Here is a 16,004-nt window from a genome sequence, read left to right on the forward strand (position 1 = left end):
TGGCTCCGCCTAGTCCCCTGCCGCACTGGCAGGGTCTTGGGCCCAGCCCCGGTTTAGCTCAGTGGTGCCGAAATTCGGCGATGCAGGGCACACGTGGGACACTCTGGCTCAGGCTACTGTGTAGCCGGCTGCAGCTAAACGACCCCGGCGGGGAGCGCATCCCGCGGACAGGGGACCGCTCTAGCGTCTGTGTCAACGGCTTAGCCCTTGTGCGATGATGCCCTCGAGCTGCCGTGCCTGGTTAAGGACGGCAATGCTGCGGTGGAGCCTCGCCACAATCACAATCTGGAACAGCTAGGCGTGTAAATCAGCAGGGAGACTCATCCATCCACAGCTCGTCGTCCGCTCGCCGAGTTTCCGGCTCGACGGCTCATCAGTTCGAGACAGACACCCACTCTCCAATCTCATTTCATTGTTCATCAACAAACAGCAACGGAGTTTTTAGCGGCCGCACGAATCTCAATACCCACCCCGTCTTCCATGGCAAGCGGCAAATAGCAATATTTCTTTTCCTATTTTCGTTTTTTGGTCACTCATCATCCGGAATTGGCGGAACCAGGGTCCGAGGGAGACTCGCAGCAGGATTTGCGAGGCGAAAACATTTCTTACTCTAACACAGTAGACTTTTGGGTTCTAAGACGAACGGTTTCACGGAGTATAGCAATCAGGAAGGGGAAGAAAAAAAACACAAACCGAGTTTAGATTTGCGTCCCATCAGCACGCAAGAGCTGGCGGACGGGACGGCAGCGACTCCGACTGACAATAGTTAGGATTGCTTTATTTCTTCGCAGCACAGGGCTTCGTCCGGGACTTTTGCGATTTCATGCCCACGTTCTCGACTGTTGGTCACTCATTCAGTTGAAGACCACTTCTACAGGCAAGGAACCAAAATGTTTCCAGTGGTTGAGTTCCTGAGTTGGTTGATTGGAGGCGTCTGTTCTGGTTCCATCGGTTTAGCTCAGCAACCGTGCAGTTCATAATAAAGTATTAAAAGAAATAAAAGGCAAAGATCACTACAATGCTAGCACCATGTCCCGTTCTCGTGCTATAGTTGTCTTTTCTGCGCAGCCTTTTTTGCTACACCGCAGTCTACTTTGTATGCTTCGGTTTCGCAACTGGTATGGATGTCAAAGAGAACACGGCGCGGCATCCATTTGATCCGGCAGTTAAAAAAATGACTCCTGACATGGGTTGGATGGAACGAGCAATAAAACATGCAATAGATACTATAACGAAATGGCGGGAAAAGGGTCATACAACGGCAAAAAAATAAAAAATAAGAAATAGGTATGATTTCTAGTCATTCGCGTCAACGTTGCCGAGGTGTCATTCGAGCTGGTTTCCTGGTGGATGATGGTTTTTGAGAGGAAGGGGGCATCGAGCAAGAAGAGTAGGGGTCGCGGGGTTCCTCGGTGTCACCACGGCCTCGTTCCGGAGCCCCCCGGGGAAACAATGTGTGCAGCCGCCTCGGGCCTTTTGGATGTTTGCGTGTGTGTGAAGTCGGCGTGAAGTCGGCGGCGTCACGACCGTTGGGGCAGGGCTGGATAGGGAAACATTCGAGGCTCTTTCTGTTCCCTTCCAGGGCCTTTTCTTTCGGTATTTCCCTGTGGTACGAGGGGAGATCCGGGGAAAAAGGGTGGTCGTGGTGGTGACACAGGGAGGCAGGCCTCATAGGCAAAGCTTTTCGCGGTTTGCAGCATGTAAATCTGGCATGTCGCACGGCAAGGCGCAGCGGTCGTTTCCCCCCCCCTTTCTTTTCTTCTTCCGGATGCCCTCCCCGCGAGACCAAGCAGAGGCTCACGCGAGGATATAGACTGTCGTGTAACGGAAACAACCCTGTCTCACCCGGGGGGGATTGGTATACAAAGATCTACATTCTATACTACTTTCTTCGATCTTACCGTTCTATTACACTGTAGCGATAATCGGCTCCCCCCCTATATGTCAGGTCCCGTTGTGCCAGGGCCCCTTTAAAACCACGACGACTTGCTCAGTGATGACACGGCGCGGTAAATGGTGAGGAGCCCCGTGGCAAACAGGTGACGAGTTACAATGTGAGGCTCTGGATGATGTTATTTTTGGCCATGGAAATCAGGGGTTCGACCTCAGTGACGTGGTTTTCCACTCCCGAGAAGGACGGGCAGCGGGGGGGGGGGCGTCTCGCACCACTGACCACACCGGGTGAAGAATATTACCTCTTTGGATAGCACCGGTTATGGGCATCCTCGCAGAATTTCCTTCATTGGCTCTCGCTTGGTGCAATACAACCACACACCCATCTGTTTTAGCAATGATAGGCAAACTCGTTTGTTTGGGTGCTACACATGCAGGACCGATCTAAAGAGGGGGGGGGGGTGGAGAGGTGTCGACGAGAGGGAGGAAGACGTTTTACAACACGTGGGAGGCGGTTCATATCTGAGGATGTAGAATTTCGTATGTCGTGATGATGACGAGACGATGATGGCGCGAAAGACTACGGGCGTAATGATAGGGATGAGTAGATGGGTTACACGGCATTGAATGTTTCTGTCCGGCATGGAAATTTCCCACCACCATATCACATGCTTTTCTCTTCTTCTTCTTTTTTCTTTTTCGGTGTGACGATGAGTAAGCTCCGGTTCAGAATGCCACTCTCTACCTCCTGTATGTCTCGACATGTGTGACCTGTCATTTGTCACGTACTCGCGGAGGAGGAAGAAAGGGGGCAAAGGTGATGGTGCATGGTTTGGTACAGTTCAGCGCTCGCGAGCGACGGAAAACCGGTAGGCGGTTACGTTACACCGCCGGCAGCACACAGATAAAGACTAGGCAATGGCGGCGGCGGCAACTATCTTTCTCGCTCGGGTCTAGGATAAGCCCCAATCAAATACGGTGCGCTCGGGGTTGCGACGGACGACAACGACGTCGTCCCCGACGCGGACGCGGATGACCGACGCCAGCGGATCATCCCCTGCGGCGTCGACGGCGAGGAACGCATAACGGCCAAACACGGGCGCGTACTTGTGTCCCGGGTCAACGCGGCGGTCCCTCATGAGGGCGTTGAGGAGCTTGCCCTCGGGCCCGGCGGCGGGGCGACCCCGGTCGTAGTCCACGTTGAGGGAGGAGCAGCGGCCGCAGTTGGCGGTGAGGAGGAGCCTAGCGCCGCTGGGGCCGGGGCCGGAGGCAGGGAGGGCGAGTTCGGCCCAGAAGTCCTCGGCGAAAGGGGCTTCTTCCGGGTCTTCCACGACAATGTTGGGGCGGAATTTGGGCATGATAAGACTGTCGTCTTTGAAGGTTTCGAGGGAAGGGTGGGAGAGGGAGGAGGCGGAGGTGACGAGGTAGGGCGCGCAGTCGGTGAAGGTCAGCCACGCGGGGTCGTCCCCCACTTGCTCTCCCTGGGTCGCGAAGGACGAGAAGGACGGCAAGTAGGATGCAATGGACGACAGAAGCGAGCGGGTCTGGTGTTTCTGCTGTTCGGGCGTGGATGATGCTGCGGAAGGGGACCCCGGGGCGAGGGTGCCGAGGACGCGGCGGCGGCCGGAGCCGATGTGGACCAGGATGACGGGGAAGCCGAAACAGGCGGAGAAGAAGGCGTCGTAGGGGTCGCCCATGCGGAGGGCCTCAGCGGGGCTGCCGTGGAGGTCAACCGAAACGGGCTCGAGGGCGGCAGTGTCCGGGACAAGTGGTACGCAGAGGGTCTTGCCCTGGAGGGGGTGGGTGTCTGCCGGGGGTGGCGGGTCCGGGGGGTTATATCGGACGCGGATGGTGTCCCCAGGGGACTCGGAGGTGGAGGGGGAAGAAGAGGCGGACGAGACTATTTCCTGGGAAAAGAGGGCGCACTGGGGAAACGTAGAGAGCTGCATCTTGCGGAGGGACGAGTCCGGGTTCACCTTGAAGAGCATATAGGTCCGATCGTGGAGGATGCCCTGCGGGGTGAGCGTCGCCGACTCCAAGGGGATCGGGCGGAGGGCCTTGATGGGGTAGACGTTGAGGGCCTTGATCCTCATTGCGGTGTTTTAGGGGATTCAAATGGTTTGATGAGGCAATTTTCTAATGGTCGGTAGGACAACAGACAGTCTGCGAGAGTCTCGGTGTGTGAAGTTGACCGAGAGTTTTCTGGGGTGGTAGGGTATGTCGACTTCAGCCGGTGAAGCTTGTTCGGTTCCTTGATGCAAGATGCGGTGCGGAGCAGGGATGATCCTTTGACGTCCCGAAATCCTTAGCGCTAGAGCGAAAGATGTGGGAGGCCGCCGAGAGATAAAGAGGAAGCTGGTGTTACGGTGGTAGCGGTGTCAACTGTCAAGTCGCAGTAGTCCTCATCAAATGATGCAGAATGAGTAAGAAAGGGAGGGTGGTATGTTGTGCCCGAGGAAAAGATTCGCTGAATAGGACGAGTTGGGTTTGTTCGGTTCTCTCGCTTGCGGTTTGATTTTAATACTACAGAGTAAATAGTTGGAACCTGGAGCACAAATATGGATGCAAAGCGATGGCGAACCCGATGCAAGCACCAGAAGCATGCAATGACTTGTTCTGGTAACGATGTGGACGATGATGTTTCTCGGATGTGGATGGCGTTGTCTCCTTCCAGTACATATCGCGTATTTGCAAATCTGTTAAATGAAACAAGGAATACAGAGATTTATACTATAAGCAGGTCATGTATCAAAGCCATAACACTCCCCTTATCTCACTTTGAATCCCCAGATTGGTGCCCGGGTGTGCTGTTCATTGGTCATCGGCCTGCCGTACTCACGTGAATCCCTCGAGTATAGAATACCTACCTGCGCTATTACCACATGCAGACAGCTATCCACTCTCTAGGATTCCAGCGACCGACCACCATCTCGCTCCATCTCGTACCTCAACAAGGTCAGTCCCTGCTCAGCATTCAGATACGGCGACTGAGTCATGAGCGCAGCGCGTCCAGAAGCCAATATTCCATCGCTAACCAATACTCCAGCGCTACCACGTGGCATACCGCCATCGACAGGCCTCGCTTCAATTTATTTATCCAATTTTGGACTATCGGAAGATCGCTTCGACTCTCGGCTTGCGTCACTCTCTGGCCAGAGCATCTGCTTCGGGGTCTGCTATGGTCCATAGGAGGGGTTCTTCTCCTACGGGCCCTCCGGAGCTGGCTTCGGAGGAAGCTCTTGTCGATTTACAGTACGGGGCAGGCAACCCGAAGCGTTCACGAGTAGGTAGGTATATAGATAGGTAGATGTTGGATACTCCCCAAGTCCTGCCGGGTTCCTGGCTCATCGTCAACGACCACCCTCTTGTCTGCCCAACTCAGACGTTCATTTCTTACCATGCTGCAGCAACTTGCCGTCCTCGCCTCAGCGCTGGGCCTCTGCCATGCGACTACGCAGATCGTCACCGGAGCCTCTCTCTTTGTCGGAGACTCGTCGCCTATTGTGAACACTTCGTACGCCCGGTTCCAAGGCAAGAACGACGATAGGACGGGCACCTCCAACTATCTAGGTGAGTTTTGCCTCTTGTCTCTCCATCTCTCCATCGACTATCAGAGGCGCAACACTAACCAACTGTGACCTTCGCTAGGCATTCCCTATGCCACAGCCGCGCGATTCAGCCATTCAGTCCTGGCCGAGACTGCCGTGTCCGGCGTGCAGAATGTCTCAGCCTACGGCGTCGTCTGCCCACAGCATGAGCTCCCGTCGTCCATCGACCCGTCCGTGCTGCCGCTGGGAAGCCTGTCTGGCGTGCTTGTCGCAGCGCTGTCGCAGTCCACTCTCGAGCAGGGAGAGGACTGCCTCTCGGTCAACATCCACGTGCCGCAGAACACCAGCAGCACCGCCGGCCTGCCCGTGCTGGTGTGGATCCACGGTGGCGGTTTTGAGGCCGGCGCGGGCGGCTCGCTGCTGGAGACCGGCGTTGAAAGCCCGGGCGTCGTCTACGAGGCCGCCAACATCGTCGAGCGCAGCGTAGCCATGGGCCAGCCCATCGTCGTTGTCTCAATTAACTATCGGTTGAACCACTTCGGCTTCAGCGCCTCCAAGGAGCTGGCCGACGCCGGGCTGCTGAACCTGGGCTTTGGCGATCAGCGCAACGCACTGCGTTGGGTCAAGAAGCATATCGGGCCGTTCGGCGGCGACGCTGACAAGGTGACAATCTGGGGCGAGAGCGCCGGCAGCTGGTCGGTGGCCGCGCATCTCGTCGCCAACGGTGGCGACCACGAGGGCCTCTTCAGGGCGGCCATCGGCAGCTCAGGCGGACCGCTAAAGGTTGAAGGTCCTGCGAGGCAGCAGGCCACCTTCGATTCCCTTGTCAGCTACGTCGGCTGTAACGACGCCGCGGACGTCATCGCCTGCCTGCGAGAGGCTGCGTACGATGACATCTACACGCACATGCAGACGGTGCCGTATTTCCTTGGCTACAACAGCCTGGCCTCGTCGTGGACCATTCGCCCTGATGGCGACGTTTTCACCGATAGCCCCGACAAACTTGTCGCTTCCGGGGCCATCGCCGATGTTCCTCTTCTTTGGGGGTAAGCAAGCATCCTCCTACCTTATCTGGTGTGAGCAGTTCCGGTACTAAACATCATCTCCAGCGACATGCGGGACGAGGGCACACTCTTCTCCTTGGTCAATGCTGCAAACACCACCACCGACGACGAGGTGCTGGACTACTTCCTGACCAACTGGTGGCCCAACGCTACCGAGGCCCAGCTCGAGAAGCTCCTGACACTGTACCCGGCCAACCAGACGGTCGGCTCGCCGTTCGGCACGGGCGACAGCAACGCGCTGTACCCTCAATTCAAGCGCATCTCGGCCATCACCGGCGACTACAGCTTCGAGAGCCAGCGGCGGCAGCTGCTGGCGGCCGCGCCGGGCAGCAAGTGGAACTACCTGGCCGAACAGGCGCTGCCCGCGGCGGTGCTGGACGGCACAGCGACGCTGGGAGAGGTCACGGCGGCCGACTACGCCGATGTCGGCACGCTGGAGGCGGTGCCGTTCCTGGGGAGCTTCCATGCGAGCGATGTGGTACTCAACTTCTTCGGCGCGCTGCCATCCAACAACTCGCGGCGGATGATGGGCGCGCTGATTGCCTTCGTCAGCCGCCTCGATCCCAACGCGCACGATATGGACGGCGTGCCCGCCTGGCCACAGTACGACTCGGTCAGCCGGTCGACGATGCTGTGGCATGAGAGCGGTGCCGAGATCGTGGCTGATGATTATCGCGAGGAGGCCATCGCGTACCTGAACGAAATCGGGGATTCCTTGCGTATCTAGTCCCAATGATGGACATTGACGAATCTGAACAAATGTGCCACATGCACAGCAAATAAAACGCATGACTATGCCAAAGACCTCGGATAATCGAGGGTGCTTTCTTTCACCTGCAATCCGTGCAAGCCTGAGCAGCGCTCTCCGCACACGCCTCTTACATTGATTTGTATTTGAAGAAACTGTGTAAAACAGTCCTGATCACACTGCTGCCAGCTATAGCGTTCAAATACCGATTTGCAACGGGGCTATTAGAGAGCCTTTGGGAAAAAAGATCGCGAGTCAATCCCTCGGAAAAACCACCTTATGTTGACTTACACTTCCACAACGACGCATATCTGTCTTATATTTCACACATCCTTTGTTCCCTTTGTCTCCGATCCACTCTGCACTTGCCTCAAAAACTCCCCGATCCTCACTGCCACAGTCTGCGCGCTCTCCGTCCAGCCGATGATGGCGCCCATCAGCAGCGTGTCATGCACGGCATTCTCCTCGTACCACACCGTGACGCTGCTCCCGGACTCCTGCATCTGGCGGCACCACGTGGTGCCATCGGTCTCGAGGATCTCGACCTCGCCCATGGAGACGAAGATAGGCACCGGTGTGGCCCACGGGTTGCCGAGAGGCGTCACGTACGGCGTGTTCTCATCGGCGACGCCAGCCGAGTACACCCTGGCGCCCCAGCGTAGGAAGGACACGGGCAGGTAGTCGGTGCTCCAGTGGTCGTGCTGTTCATACACCGAGTCCGGCCCCAGGCTGGCGAGCGGGTTGACCCAGGGGGCGACGAGCACGGCGCAGCTCGGGGCGGCGAGCCCGAGGTCTCGTCCGAAAGTATCGAGGTAGCGAAGCAGCGCAACGACGAGGTTGCCGCCCGCGCTGTCGCCGCAGAGCACGATGCGCCGGGCCGGGATGCTGAGTGTCCGAGTCAGGTACAGATAGCTAGTAAGGACGTCTTGCAGGGCGGCGGGAAAGGGGTTCGTCGCCGCGTCGCCGCTGCCGCTGGCGTAGCCTGATAGACGGTACTGCGGCGCGAAGACGGCGCCAACGCCGGCCTTGTCGATGAGCGTGTCGGCCATGAAGCCGCAGTAGCCCGTCCGGCCGTCACCGAGCACAAAGGCGCCGCCGTGGATATGCAGGACGACGGTGCCATCGAAGCCACCCTTCTCGACGTCGGGCTTCTCGGGGAACCAGGTGCCGCCAACGGTGGCGGGCTTCACGTCCGGGTTTGAGGCGAGAGGCCCGCGGTAAAGGTCCAAGGGGAAGGGCTCGATGGCCTGAAAGCGGTCGCCCTCCTTGCCTGGCTGGAGGGTGTGCGTCTCGGTGATGCCCACGTTGGAGTAGAGGTCAACGAAGTTGCGCGTCAGGCGGGCCATCAGCGTCTGCTTGAAGCCCCATTTCGGGTGAGGACGGCACGCCGGTACCAGGGCCTGGACGCACCACACAGGCAGGCGGACGAGGATGAAGAGGCCACCGAGGAGCTGGTAGAGGATCCGTATGGGTTGGTACGATAGGATGGGGAAGCTCGCCCCTTTGTTGCCGGCCATATCGAGAGAACTGCCGCCTTGCCTTGCCTTGCTTTGCCTTGGGTAAACCTTTCCGATGAAGGTGTTGTTGATGTCGATGTAGGGTAGTGTCGATCACGATTCACAAGGGCCACAAAGTCTCCGATGGAGCTCGTCAGGCAAACCCTCGGCACAGTCGTGGGGGTGACGGTGACGAGGAGAGAGTAACTGATATGAGCACGACATGCCGGCAACTCGATCGTGTCACAACCAAGCCCCCCATCTTCACCCCTGTCGCGACCCAGAGAGATAATTTGCTAGATGGGCAGCAAATCCGTGAAATCTCTGCATGCCGCGTTTCTCCCGTTGCCGCGGGCTTCTTGGTTCTTCAGAGTTCGGGGCTAGAATCCGGCAACTAAGGCTTCGGGGGTCAGGGGCTAAAAGGCTAATGGATGGGAGCTGGGAGTCATTTCACCGGGTTTCCTCCCTCTATCCCCCCCCGCCTCGATTCAGTCCTTGTTGCATTTCAATCTCGGCGAAACGGTATCTTGCAAAATGCCTGAGTTCTGAATACCCCTTTGATGGGACAGTTCTTGACAACGGTGGGTTCTTGGCGAGTCATGTCCCCAGTTGACAGTTCAAGATGGTTTTGAGAGTGGACGTTGGATGGAGCCTCGTTGTATGGAGAGTGGACGTTTACATGACTCGCATGCCAAGGACTTACGTATCCCACTGCAAATTATACCATAGTACATGTAGTTGAGTGTTCGTTCTTATGCCGGTAATCCGGTCCCTTTTGCAGGGGGTAAGTAGTATGGATCGGTGTATCTGGACAGAGGCACAGCTTTGGGCTCAGGCACCGTTACATATCTCCGAATCTGTATCAATCTCGAGTTAGACTGTTGTCTATCAGCGGGGATACGGCGAGGGGGGAGCCTGGAGAAGGGGGCTTGTTAGTGCCGGCATACTAATCGTCAACACCTGGGTTTCGTCCCCAGAGCCACAAAAGGAGGTTTCGCCGTGCATAAACGAGGCCCGGAGAATTCATCGCTGCTTTCTTTCTCAGGCCGGTCGATTGTCTTTCTCGAAATTTTGGACTTAGTTGACTGGCTACGGGCTCCAGGTCAACCCAGGACGGTCTGATAGATAGAATGGCCTCAACAACGACAACGATGACGACGACGACCGACACCACTTCCCACACGGGAACAGCAATCATCGCCATCAATGTTATCCTCGCTGTGATAGCCACCATCACCTGTGTAGGGCGGTTTTGGGCACGAAAGCTCACGGGTGTGGGATGGGGTCTTGACGACTGGCTGGCGCTGATCAGCCTGATCATCAACCACGCCTTCTGCGCAACCACGATTGAGGCCACCGTCCACGGTGGCCTGGGTCGGAGCATCGTCGACGTGATGGCTGAGGACCCGAACATGCTGGTCATATTCCTCAAGGTTCGTGACTCTTACTCCGTTTGCTGGGAAGGGGGGAGAAGAAGAAGAAAAGAAAAGAAGAGAAAGCTGAGAATTCTCGCAGTGCGTGGTCGTTGCCGAGTTCTGTTACGGCTTCTCGTCCCCGCTGATCAAACTGTCTCTGCTGGCCTTCTACTGGCGCGTGTTCCCGACGCAGTTCATGCAGAGGGGCATCTACGTGCTGTCGGCCATGTGTCTCGGCTGGCTCGTCGCCATCTTCATAACCAACTGCTTGCAGTGCCGCCCGCTCTCATACTCATGGGAGCAGACGACGAACCCTGGCGCGGGCACCTGCATTGACCTGGTCCTCTACTTCGTGGGAAACTCCATAGCCAACAGCCTCATCGACATCTTCACGCTGGTGCTGCCGATCCGCGAGACCCTGAAGCTGCAGGTCAGCTCGCATAAGAAAGTCGGCATTTGCTGTGTTTTCGGCCTGGGAAGTCTGTGAGTTGAGACCTTCCTGGACCGAGAAGAGGAGGGGGGTTCTCGCTTTGGGCATGATGAATGTGCTAACGATATTTCAAAAAACCAGTGTCGTTGTTGCAAGCCTTGTACGTTTCGGTTCTTTGGCCTCTCTCTATTCGATAGGCGTGACGGACATGACCCGTACGTTCAATCCCGTTCTTCCCACGGAGCCTCTTCTCAAGACTTGAATGTGATGCTGACCATTCGTCCAAACAGAGCAGTACGCCCTCATGTGGACGGCCACCGTCGTGGAGATCTACATTGCCATCATCGGCGCCTGCGCAGTCACCCTCGTCCCCGTGTACCGCAAGATGCGCTATGGAACGCCGTGGTCGACCCGGGATCAGAAGTCCAACCAGGTCTCGTCGGGCACCGGAGCCTTCGCCGGCACCGGCGGCGGCGCCGGGTCGCGGCCGGGCGTCCACAACTTCAAGCGCTCTGCGAACCACGAGCGTCTGACCACGGGCAACGATTCCGAGGAGTACCTCCACCACGGCGGCGGCATGAAGTACTCGGTATCTGGGGCGACGGGTTCCGGTGACAAGAGCGACGTACTGGGAGACGATTTGCCCATGGACACTATCGTCGTCCAGAGGGACGTTACGTGGGAGGAGGAGCGGAAGGAGAAGCAGCATGTGTAGGCCTTTGACGAGACCGTGTAGTTCTGCTGTACAATTTTAATCATGTAACTATATACCAATGACGGCATCTGTTGTTGGCTATACGAAGGAGCAGGTATGGAGCAGTCCGAACAACAGGCTGTTTGCGAGGAATCCCGGGTCTTAATCCGTCTTTTTCTTCTTGATGCCTGGGAAAAACAGCCTGCCTTGCTTGGCAAACAAATATCTCCCACAAAGTTTGAACTAACTTGGAGGCTATGTCCCTACCAAGGTTACAAATCGTCCATCCCATGTCCCGTATTCCATGTTCGTTTCCGTGTTGTAGAGAGAGCGGTGGGCCCACACAGGCCCAGGGCCTCAAGACCATTCTTCACTTCTGGTAACGTATCCGTAATTCTTCCTATCTAGGGTTTCCCAAATCGATCATGAACACGTGGAAAGCTTTTCAGACACATGGCCTGAGTCACGTCCGTGCCCCCTGAGTTGAGTCTGTATCCAATTAATGTCCAATGACCCCTCCCCCCCCCCCCCGGTCACTTCGACCGTTGTGTCAACTGACCATCGCCAGCATCCCGGCTGCCTGACGCCCACTTTCGTTGATAGACGGCCGGGGTTGTCTAGGTTATCCCCTTCCCCTTCCCTTTTGGCACCCGGACAAGGGGCTTCCAGGTAAACAGGAAGAGATTCCCGATGGATTGTCTCCGCGAAGAAATGAAATCGAGATGCTCATATCGAGAAGGCATGACATCGTAAACTTTTATCCACGACCCTACCCGGGTAGATTTCGGTTAAAGACAGGGCCTCAGCGGCATTCAAATTACTCCTTACGGAGTACACCGTCTTTGTACTAATATCAAGTTGAGAGAGGGGCGGCCAGATGGAGTTGTGATCGTCTCAGTTGGGCAATATTCGATGGGCACAGTTTGAAAGGGGTTAAAAGAAAACCGGGTTGCCCAGAAACCCATCAGCCCGCAAGCCCCCAGCCCAACTTGTTACGGAATATGGGGCGGTTGATCTTCGCTGATTATTTCTTCTTGGGCACAGTCATGACTAGCCAGCCGTGTCGGAATCTTGACGCTTTTCTCGTCCGGGAACTGTATAATTTCAAGACGGAAGACATTCCGCCCTGTTCCAAAGGACTCGTTCGGCACCTCGGGAGATGATCATGATCGATCACCTGAAGAGAAGGAGGGTCTGGCATGACCGGCGAGCAGGTGAACTGGTGGACAGATGAAGTCCGTCGAGTACATCTACTGTGCCCCTTGGCGTGGAGGGCTCTTTTCATATCTTGCATGTAGCGTGGTCATCCGTTGCTGGCTACAGCCTCACTCGTTCCCTTCCGTCTCTGTATTGTCTGAATATCCAACTGGCGGGTTAAAGCACCAACCCCCCAACCACGCTCCTTAATACCACTACCTGTCGCTTCTTTAATCCAAGATGACTTCCTCCTCCATGTGGGTAGGGCTCACGGCTCTTCTCGCGGCGTCCAACTCGGCTCTTGCTGTGGCCAAGCCCGTCACGTCCCGCAGTTGGTTGAAGCCCAAGGTCGAGATCGACTATGCCAACATCACCGGACGGGTGAGCGGAAACATCAAAGAATTCTTGGGTGCGACTTGCCCACACCGGGAGCCCACAAGCCGGTTCACCTAGACGAGAGCGCTAACCCCGTACAAGGCATCCCCTTCGCTTCCGCCGGCCGCTTCGAGCATCCTCAGCTCTTCACCCAGCAGCTGGGCGACTTCGATGGCAGCAGCTACGGTCCAATCTGCCCGCAAAAAACGACAGCATCGATCCTGGCGAAGAACTCGTCCAGCAGCCTGGTGCTGGGTGAGACCGGCACGGCCATCGGCCCCGTCGTGGGCGCCCTGGCCGACACGGTGTTCAACACCCTGGGGCAAACCCGAAGTGAGGACTGTCTTCTGATCAACGTGCAAACTCCGGTGAACGCTTCCAGGGGCGACAAGCTGCCCGTGGTGATCTGGATCCACGGCGGCGGGTTCGAGGTCGGCAGCCCCTTCACCGACACGAGCGAGACGGACGTGATCCGCGGCGCCGCGCTCAACTACAACGTCGGCGGCCTGGTGCGCACCTCGGTCAACCTGGGCCAGCCCATCATTGGAGTGTCGGCCAACTACCGCCTCAACGCCTTCGGCTTCTCGGCCTCGCGCGAGATGGAGGAGGCCGGCCTGCTCAACCTCGGTCTCGAGGACCAGAGAGTCGCCATGAAGTGGGTGCAGGAGCACATCGCCGACTTCGGCGGCGATCCGGACCGCGTCGTCATCATGGGCGAGTCCGCCGGCAGCTGGTCAGTCGTCGCACACCTGCTGTGGGACGAGGGCGAGGGCGCCACCGACCTGTTCCGCGGTGCTATGGCCCTCTCGGGCGGTCCGGTCATGGTTGAGAGCGCCGAGCGCGCCCAGCCCTTCTTCGACAACATGGTTGAGAGGGCGGGGTGCGCCGGGGCAACGGACAAGATTGCTTGTCTCAAGGTTGCCGACTTTGACGACATCATGGCGTCGGTCAACGAAGAGGGAATGCGTGAGTTTTCCTGTCTGCCTTACCTTACTCCCCTCTCGTCGCTTGTCTGGCTCTTATCACGTTTTTGGTTCCACCTGGCTGACAAGTGTGCTCTGTGCTAGTCCTAGGACCTCGCTCCCTCGCCTCGACGTGGACCATCCGGCCCGACGGGAAGCACCTCAAGGACTCGCCGCACCGCTTGGCCGCCGCCGGCAAGATGGCCTCGGTCCCTTTGATCACCGGCGACATGCGCGACGAGGGCACCCTGTTCTCTCTGCTCGCCCAGCTCGAGACCCTCTCGGACGAGGACTTCGCGTCCTACTTCCAGACCACCTGGTGGCCCAAGGCGACCGACGCCGACATGGCGGCCCTCATGGAGCTCTACCCCTCGGACGTCCGCCAGGGCTCCCCCTTCGACACGGGCGTCCTGAACGCCGTCACGCCCAACTTCAAGCGTCTGGCCGCCGTCGTGGGCGACTTTAGCTTCCAGGCGCAGCGCCGCAACCTGCTCGCGCACTACAACACCTCGGAGCAGGCCGTCTGGAACTACATCACGGACGTCAGCGTGCCCGCGGCGGGCCTGCTGCCTGACCTGGGCGTGCTGACGCACCTCCCCGTGCTCGGCTCGTTCCACGCCTTCGACGTCTGGTTCTACATGTTCGCGGGCCTGCCGTACGCGTTGAGCAAGAACACCCAGGCCTACCAGGCCACCGCCATCTCCTTCATCCGCACGCTGGACCCCAACAACCACGGCCTGGACCTCGCCAAGTGGCCGAGGTACACCGAGGACGGCCTGGAGACGTACAACTTCAAGGAAAGCGGGCCCAAGGTGGTCAGGGACGACTGGCGGGTTGAGGCCATGCAGTTCTTCAACGACCACCCCGACTCGTTCTTGATCTAAGGGGTCAGTCGCCACAGGCGATGTAGCATCGGTATTTCCTTTGTGTGGCCGTTTACGGTCTCGCAGAGTTGCGTTTACAAGCGGACAAGTTCTTATCGGATGTTCACCGCCCAAATTCCGCCTTTATAGATAGGTGATAGTTAATGGTAATCATCGGCCTTGGTGTCAGGGGTCGCGTTGTGGATGTCTTCCAAAGTGCGCTTTCCAGCGCAGTGATGGTGTCCTCAAATCGTTTGTTGGGCGGCACCTCGAATGTTTTTCCCGCTGCCTTTGGGCTCGCACAAGTATGATGTGCTAATGCATGCGAGAAACAGCCATTTCGGACGGCTTGTCTCGTGTTGGTCGATGAATTGGTGATTGATATACATGTGTTGTAATTTAACTACGCTAGACTGACTTCCAAGACTCAGGAGCTGTTTATGCTTTTCGTTGCGCGTTAGATAAAACGAAGTTTCTCTTTCCGACCATGCGGCATGCCATTCAATGTGTTTGGAACAGTGAGAAACTTGAGTGTTAGTTTGGAGCCCGGATTGTTCCTCAGATGAATTTACCAATTGAATGGCACACACGAGACGAACAGGGGTGACAAAATTGTTTTTTGCGAAGCAATGAGAACAGAACGCCCACGGCCCAGGGAACGGGGATACCCCCACATGCTCCGCTCCGTAATGCCGTCGCTTACAGGTGGGTCCCCGGCGAGGGCCGGGATACCAATACGGAGATCTTCTCAGAATGGCAACCAAGGCGCCAGCCATTGGCTGGATTGTTAGTGTGGCAGAAGTTTGATTTGGTGCAGAGTCGCTGCTTACCTTATCCCCTCCCCCGCCCCTCACCTCCTTATGATAATACCGCTCAAGGCACGCTTACTGTTTCCCAGTGCCTGTCTAACCCTGACCACCTGACTAATGAGCTGGTTACTCAGGAAGGCAACTGGACCAAATCGCTTCAAAGCCCAAATTTAAGTATCGTTACACCACGGGAAGTTCAGTAGCAGCAGGGGGGCTGCTAGCTTGGAGGATCAACTGCAGCACATTGCATCGGAGCATCACTACCTACGCTAGACAGGGACACTAACGGCTGTTAGCGCCGGTGTCAAGCTCGCTTTTGAGCGTTCCAGACCTTTCCGTTGCGTCGGGTCTGCGGGCACTCAAAACCATGATGTGGGTTTCATTTCATTCAGATGGGATCTCAAAATCCCCATCGGCAACGCCTCGCCGAGTCGGCGAGGTAGGCGAGGTGCCAGACCCTCGAGGCTACCGCGAGCCCTTCTTGGCCCCCAACCCAGCATGCCGCACCAC

At 57.1% G+C, this 16,004-nt stretch overlaps 6 protein-coding genes across 6 annotated transcripts; 4 read left to right on the top strand and 2 right to left on the bottom strand.

Moving 5' to 3' along the window:
• Nucleotides 1–2,403: 2,403 nt before the first annotated feature.
• CDEST_05391 (Putative molybdenum cofactor sulfurase) lies at nt 2,404–3,986 on the bottom strand (the record flags this gene model as incomplete). The annotated part of the gene is made up of 1 exon (XM_062921550.1): nt 2,404–3,986. The coding sequence occupies one exon, from the start codon at nt 3,984–3,986 to the stop codon at nt 2,847–2,849; it is 1,140 nt and encodes a 379-aa protein (XP_062777601.1). The 3' UTR covers nt 2,404–2,846.
• Nucleotides 3,987–4,775: 789 nt separating this feature from the next.
• CDEST_05392 (uncharacterized protein) lies at nt 4,776–5,086 on the top strand (the record flags this gene model as incomplete). Its single annotated transcript, XM_062921551.1, has 2 exons — nt 4,776–4,848; nt 4,940–5,086. The coding sequence occupies 2 exons, from the start codon at nt 4,776–4,778 to the stop codon at nt 5,080–5,082; spliced, it is 216 nt and encodes a 71-aa protein (XP_062777602.1). The 3' UTR covers nt 5,083–5,086.
• A 1-nt stretch (nt 5,087) lies between these two features.
• Nucleotides 5,088–7,574, top strand: CDEST_05393 (Putative carboxylesterase, type B, carboxylesterase type B, active, alpha/Beta hydrolase). Its single transcript, XM_062921552.1, has 3 exons — nt 5,088–5,463; nt 5,542–6,487; nt 6,551–7,574. The coding sequence occupies exons 1-3, from the start codon at nt 5,292–5,294 to the stop codon at nt 7,230–7,232; spliced, it is 1,800 nt and encodes a 599-aa protein (XP_062777603.1). The 5' UTR covers nt 5,088–5,291; the 3' UTR covers nt 7,233–7,574.
• Nucleotide 7,575: 1 nt separating this feature from the next.
• CDEST_05394 (Putative lipase, GDXG histidine active, alpha/beta hydrolase-3) lies at nt 7,576–8,952 on the bottom strand. The gene has a single exon (XM_062921553.1). It carries the CDS (start codon nt 8,768–8,770, stop codon nt 7,577–7,579), a length of 1,194 nt encoding a protein of 397 aa, XP_062777604.1. The 5' UTR covers nt 8,771–8,952; the 3' UTR covers nt 7,576.
• A 1-nt stretch (nt 8,953) lies between these two features.
• Nucleotides 8,954–11,542, top strand: CDEST_05395 (uncharacterized protein). The gene is made up of 4 exons (XM_062921554.1): nt 8,954–10,182; nt 10,265–10,647; nt 10,736–10,809; nt 10,885–11,542. Exons 1-4 carry the CDS (start codon nt 9,880–9,882, stop codon nt 11,307–11,309), a joined length of 1,185 nt encoding a protein of 394 aa, XP_062777605.1. The 5' UTR covers nt 8,954–9,879; the 3' UTR covers nt 11,310–11,542.
• Nucleotides 11,543–12,595: 1,053 nt separating this feature from the next.
• CDEST_05396 (Putative carboxylesterase, type B, carboxylesterase type B, active, alpha/Beta hydrolase) lies at nt 12,596–14,874 on the top strand. Its single transcript, XM_062921555.1, has 3 exons — nt 12,596–12,894; nt 12,963–13,826; nt 13,928–14,874. The coding sequence occupies exons 1-3, from the start codon at nt 12,726–12,728 to the stop codon at nt 14,704–14,706; spliced, it is 1,812 nt and encodes a 603-aa protein (XP_062777606.1). The 5' UTR covers nt 12,596–12,725; the 3' UTR covers nt 14,707–14,874.
• Nucleotides 14,875–16,004: the final 1,130 nt, after the last annotated feature.

The sequence above is a fragment of the Colletotrichum destructivum genome, chromosome 3 (genome assembly GCF_034447905.1).
Source record: "Colletotrichum destructivum chromosome 3, complete sequence".
In the NCBI taxonomy this organism is placed as follows: domain Eukaryota; kingdom Fungi; phylum Ascomycota; class Sordariomycetes; order Glomerellales; family Glomerellaceae; genus Colletotrichum; species Colletotrichum destructivum.

Bases quoted from the DNA above. Each gene is read 5' to 3' on its own strand.
- CDEST_05393 (XM_062921552.1), top strand. From the start codon at position 5,292: ATGCTGCAGCAACTTGCCGTCCTCGCCTCAGCGCTGGGCCTCTGCCAT. The intron at 5,464-5,541 runs GTGAGTTTTGCC...GACCTTCGCTAG, and splicing joins GGGCACCTCCAACTATCTAG to GCATTCCCTATGCCACAGCC. The intron at 6,488-6,550 runs GTAAGCAAGCAT...CATCATCTCCAG, and splicing joins GATGTTCCTCTTCTTTGGGG to CGACATGCGGGACGAGGGCA.
- CDEST_05394 (XM_062921553.1), bottom strand. From the start codon at position 8,770: ATGGCCGGCAACAAAGGGGCGAGCTTCCCCATCCTATCGTACCAACCC.
- CDEST_05395 (XM_062921554.1), top strand. From the start codon at position 9,880: ATGGCCTCAACAACGACAACGATGACGACGACGACCGACACCACTTCC. The intron at 10,183-10,264 runs GTTCGTGACTCT...GAATTCTCGCAG, and splicing joins TGCTGGTCATATTCCTCAAG to TGCGTGGTCGTTGCCGAGTT. The intron at 10,648-10,735 runs GTGAGTTGAGAC...TCAAAAAACCAG, and splicing joins GTTTTCGGCCTGGGAAGTCT to TGTCGTTGTTGCAAGCCTTG.
- CDEST_05396 (XM_062921555.1), top strand. From the start codon at position 12,726: ATGACTTCCTCCTCCATGTGGGTAGGGCTCACGGCTCTTCTCGCGGCG. The intron at 12,895-12,962 runs GTGCGACTTGCC...ACCCCGTACAAG, and splicing joins AAACATCAAAGAATTCTTGG to GCATCCCCTTCGCTTCCGCC. The intron at 13,827-13,927 runs GTGAGTTTTCCT...GCTCTGTGCTAG, and splicing joins GGTCAACGAAGAGGGAATGC to TCCTAGGACCTCGCTCCCTC.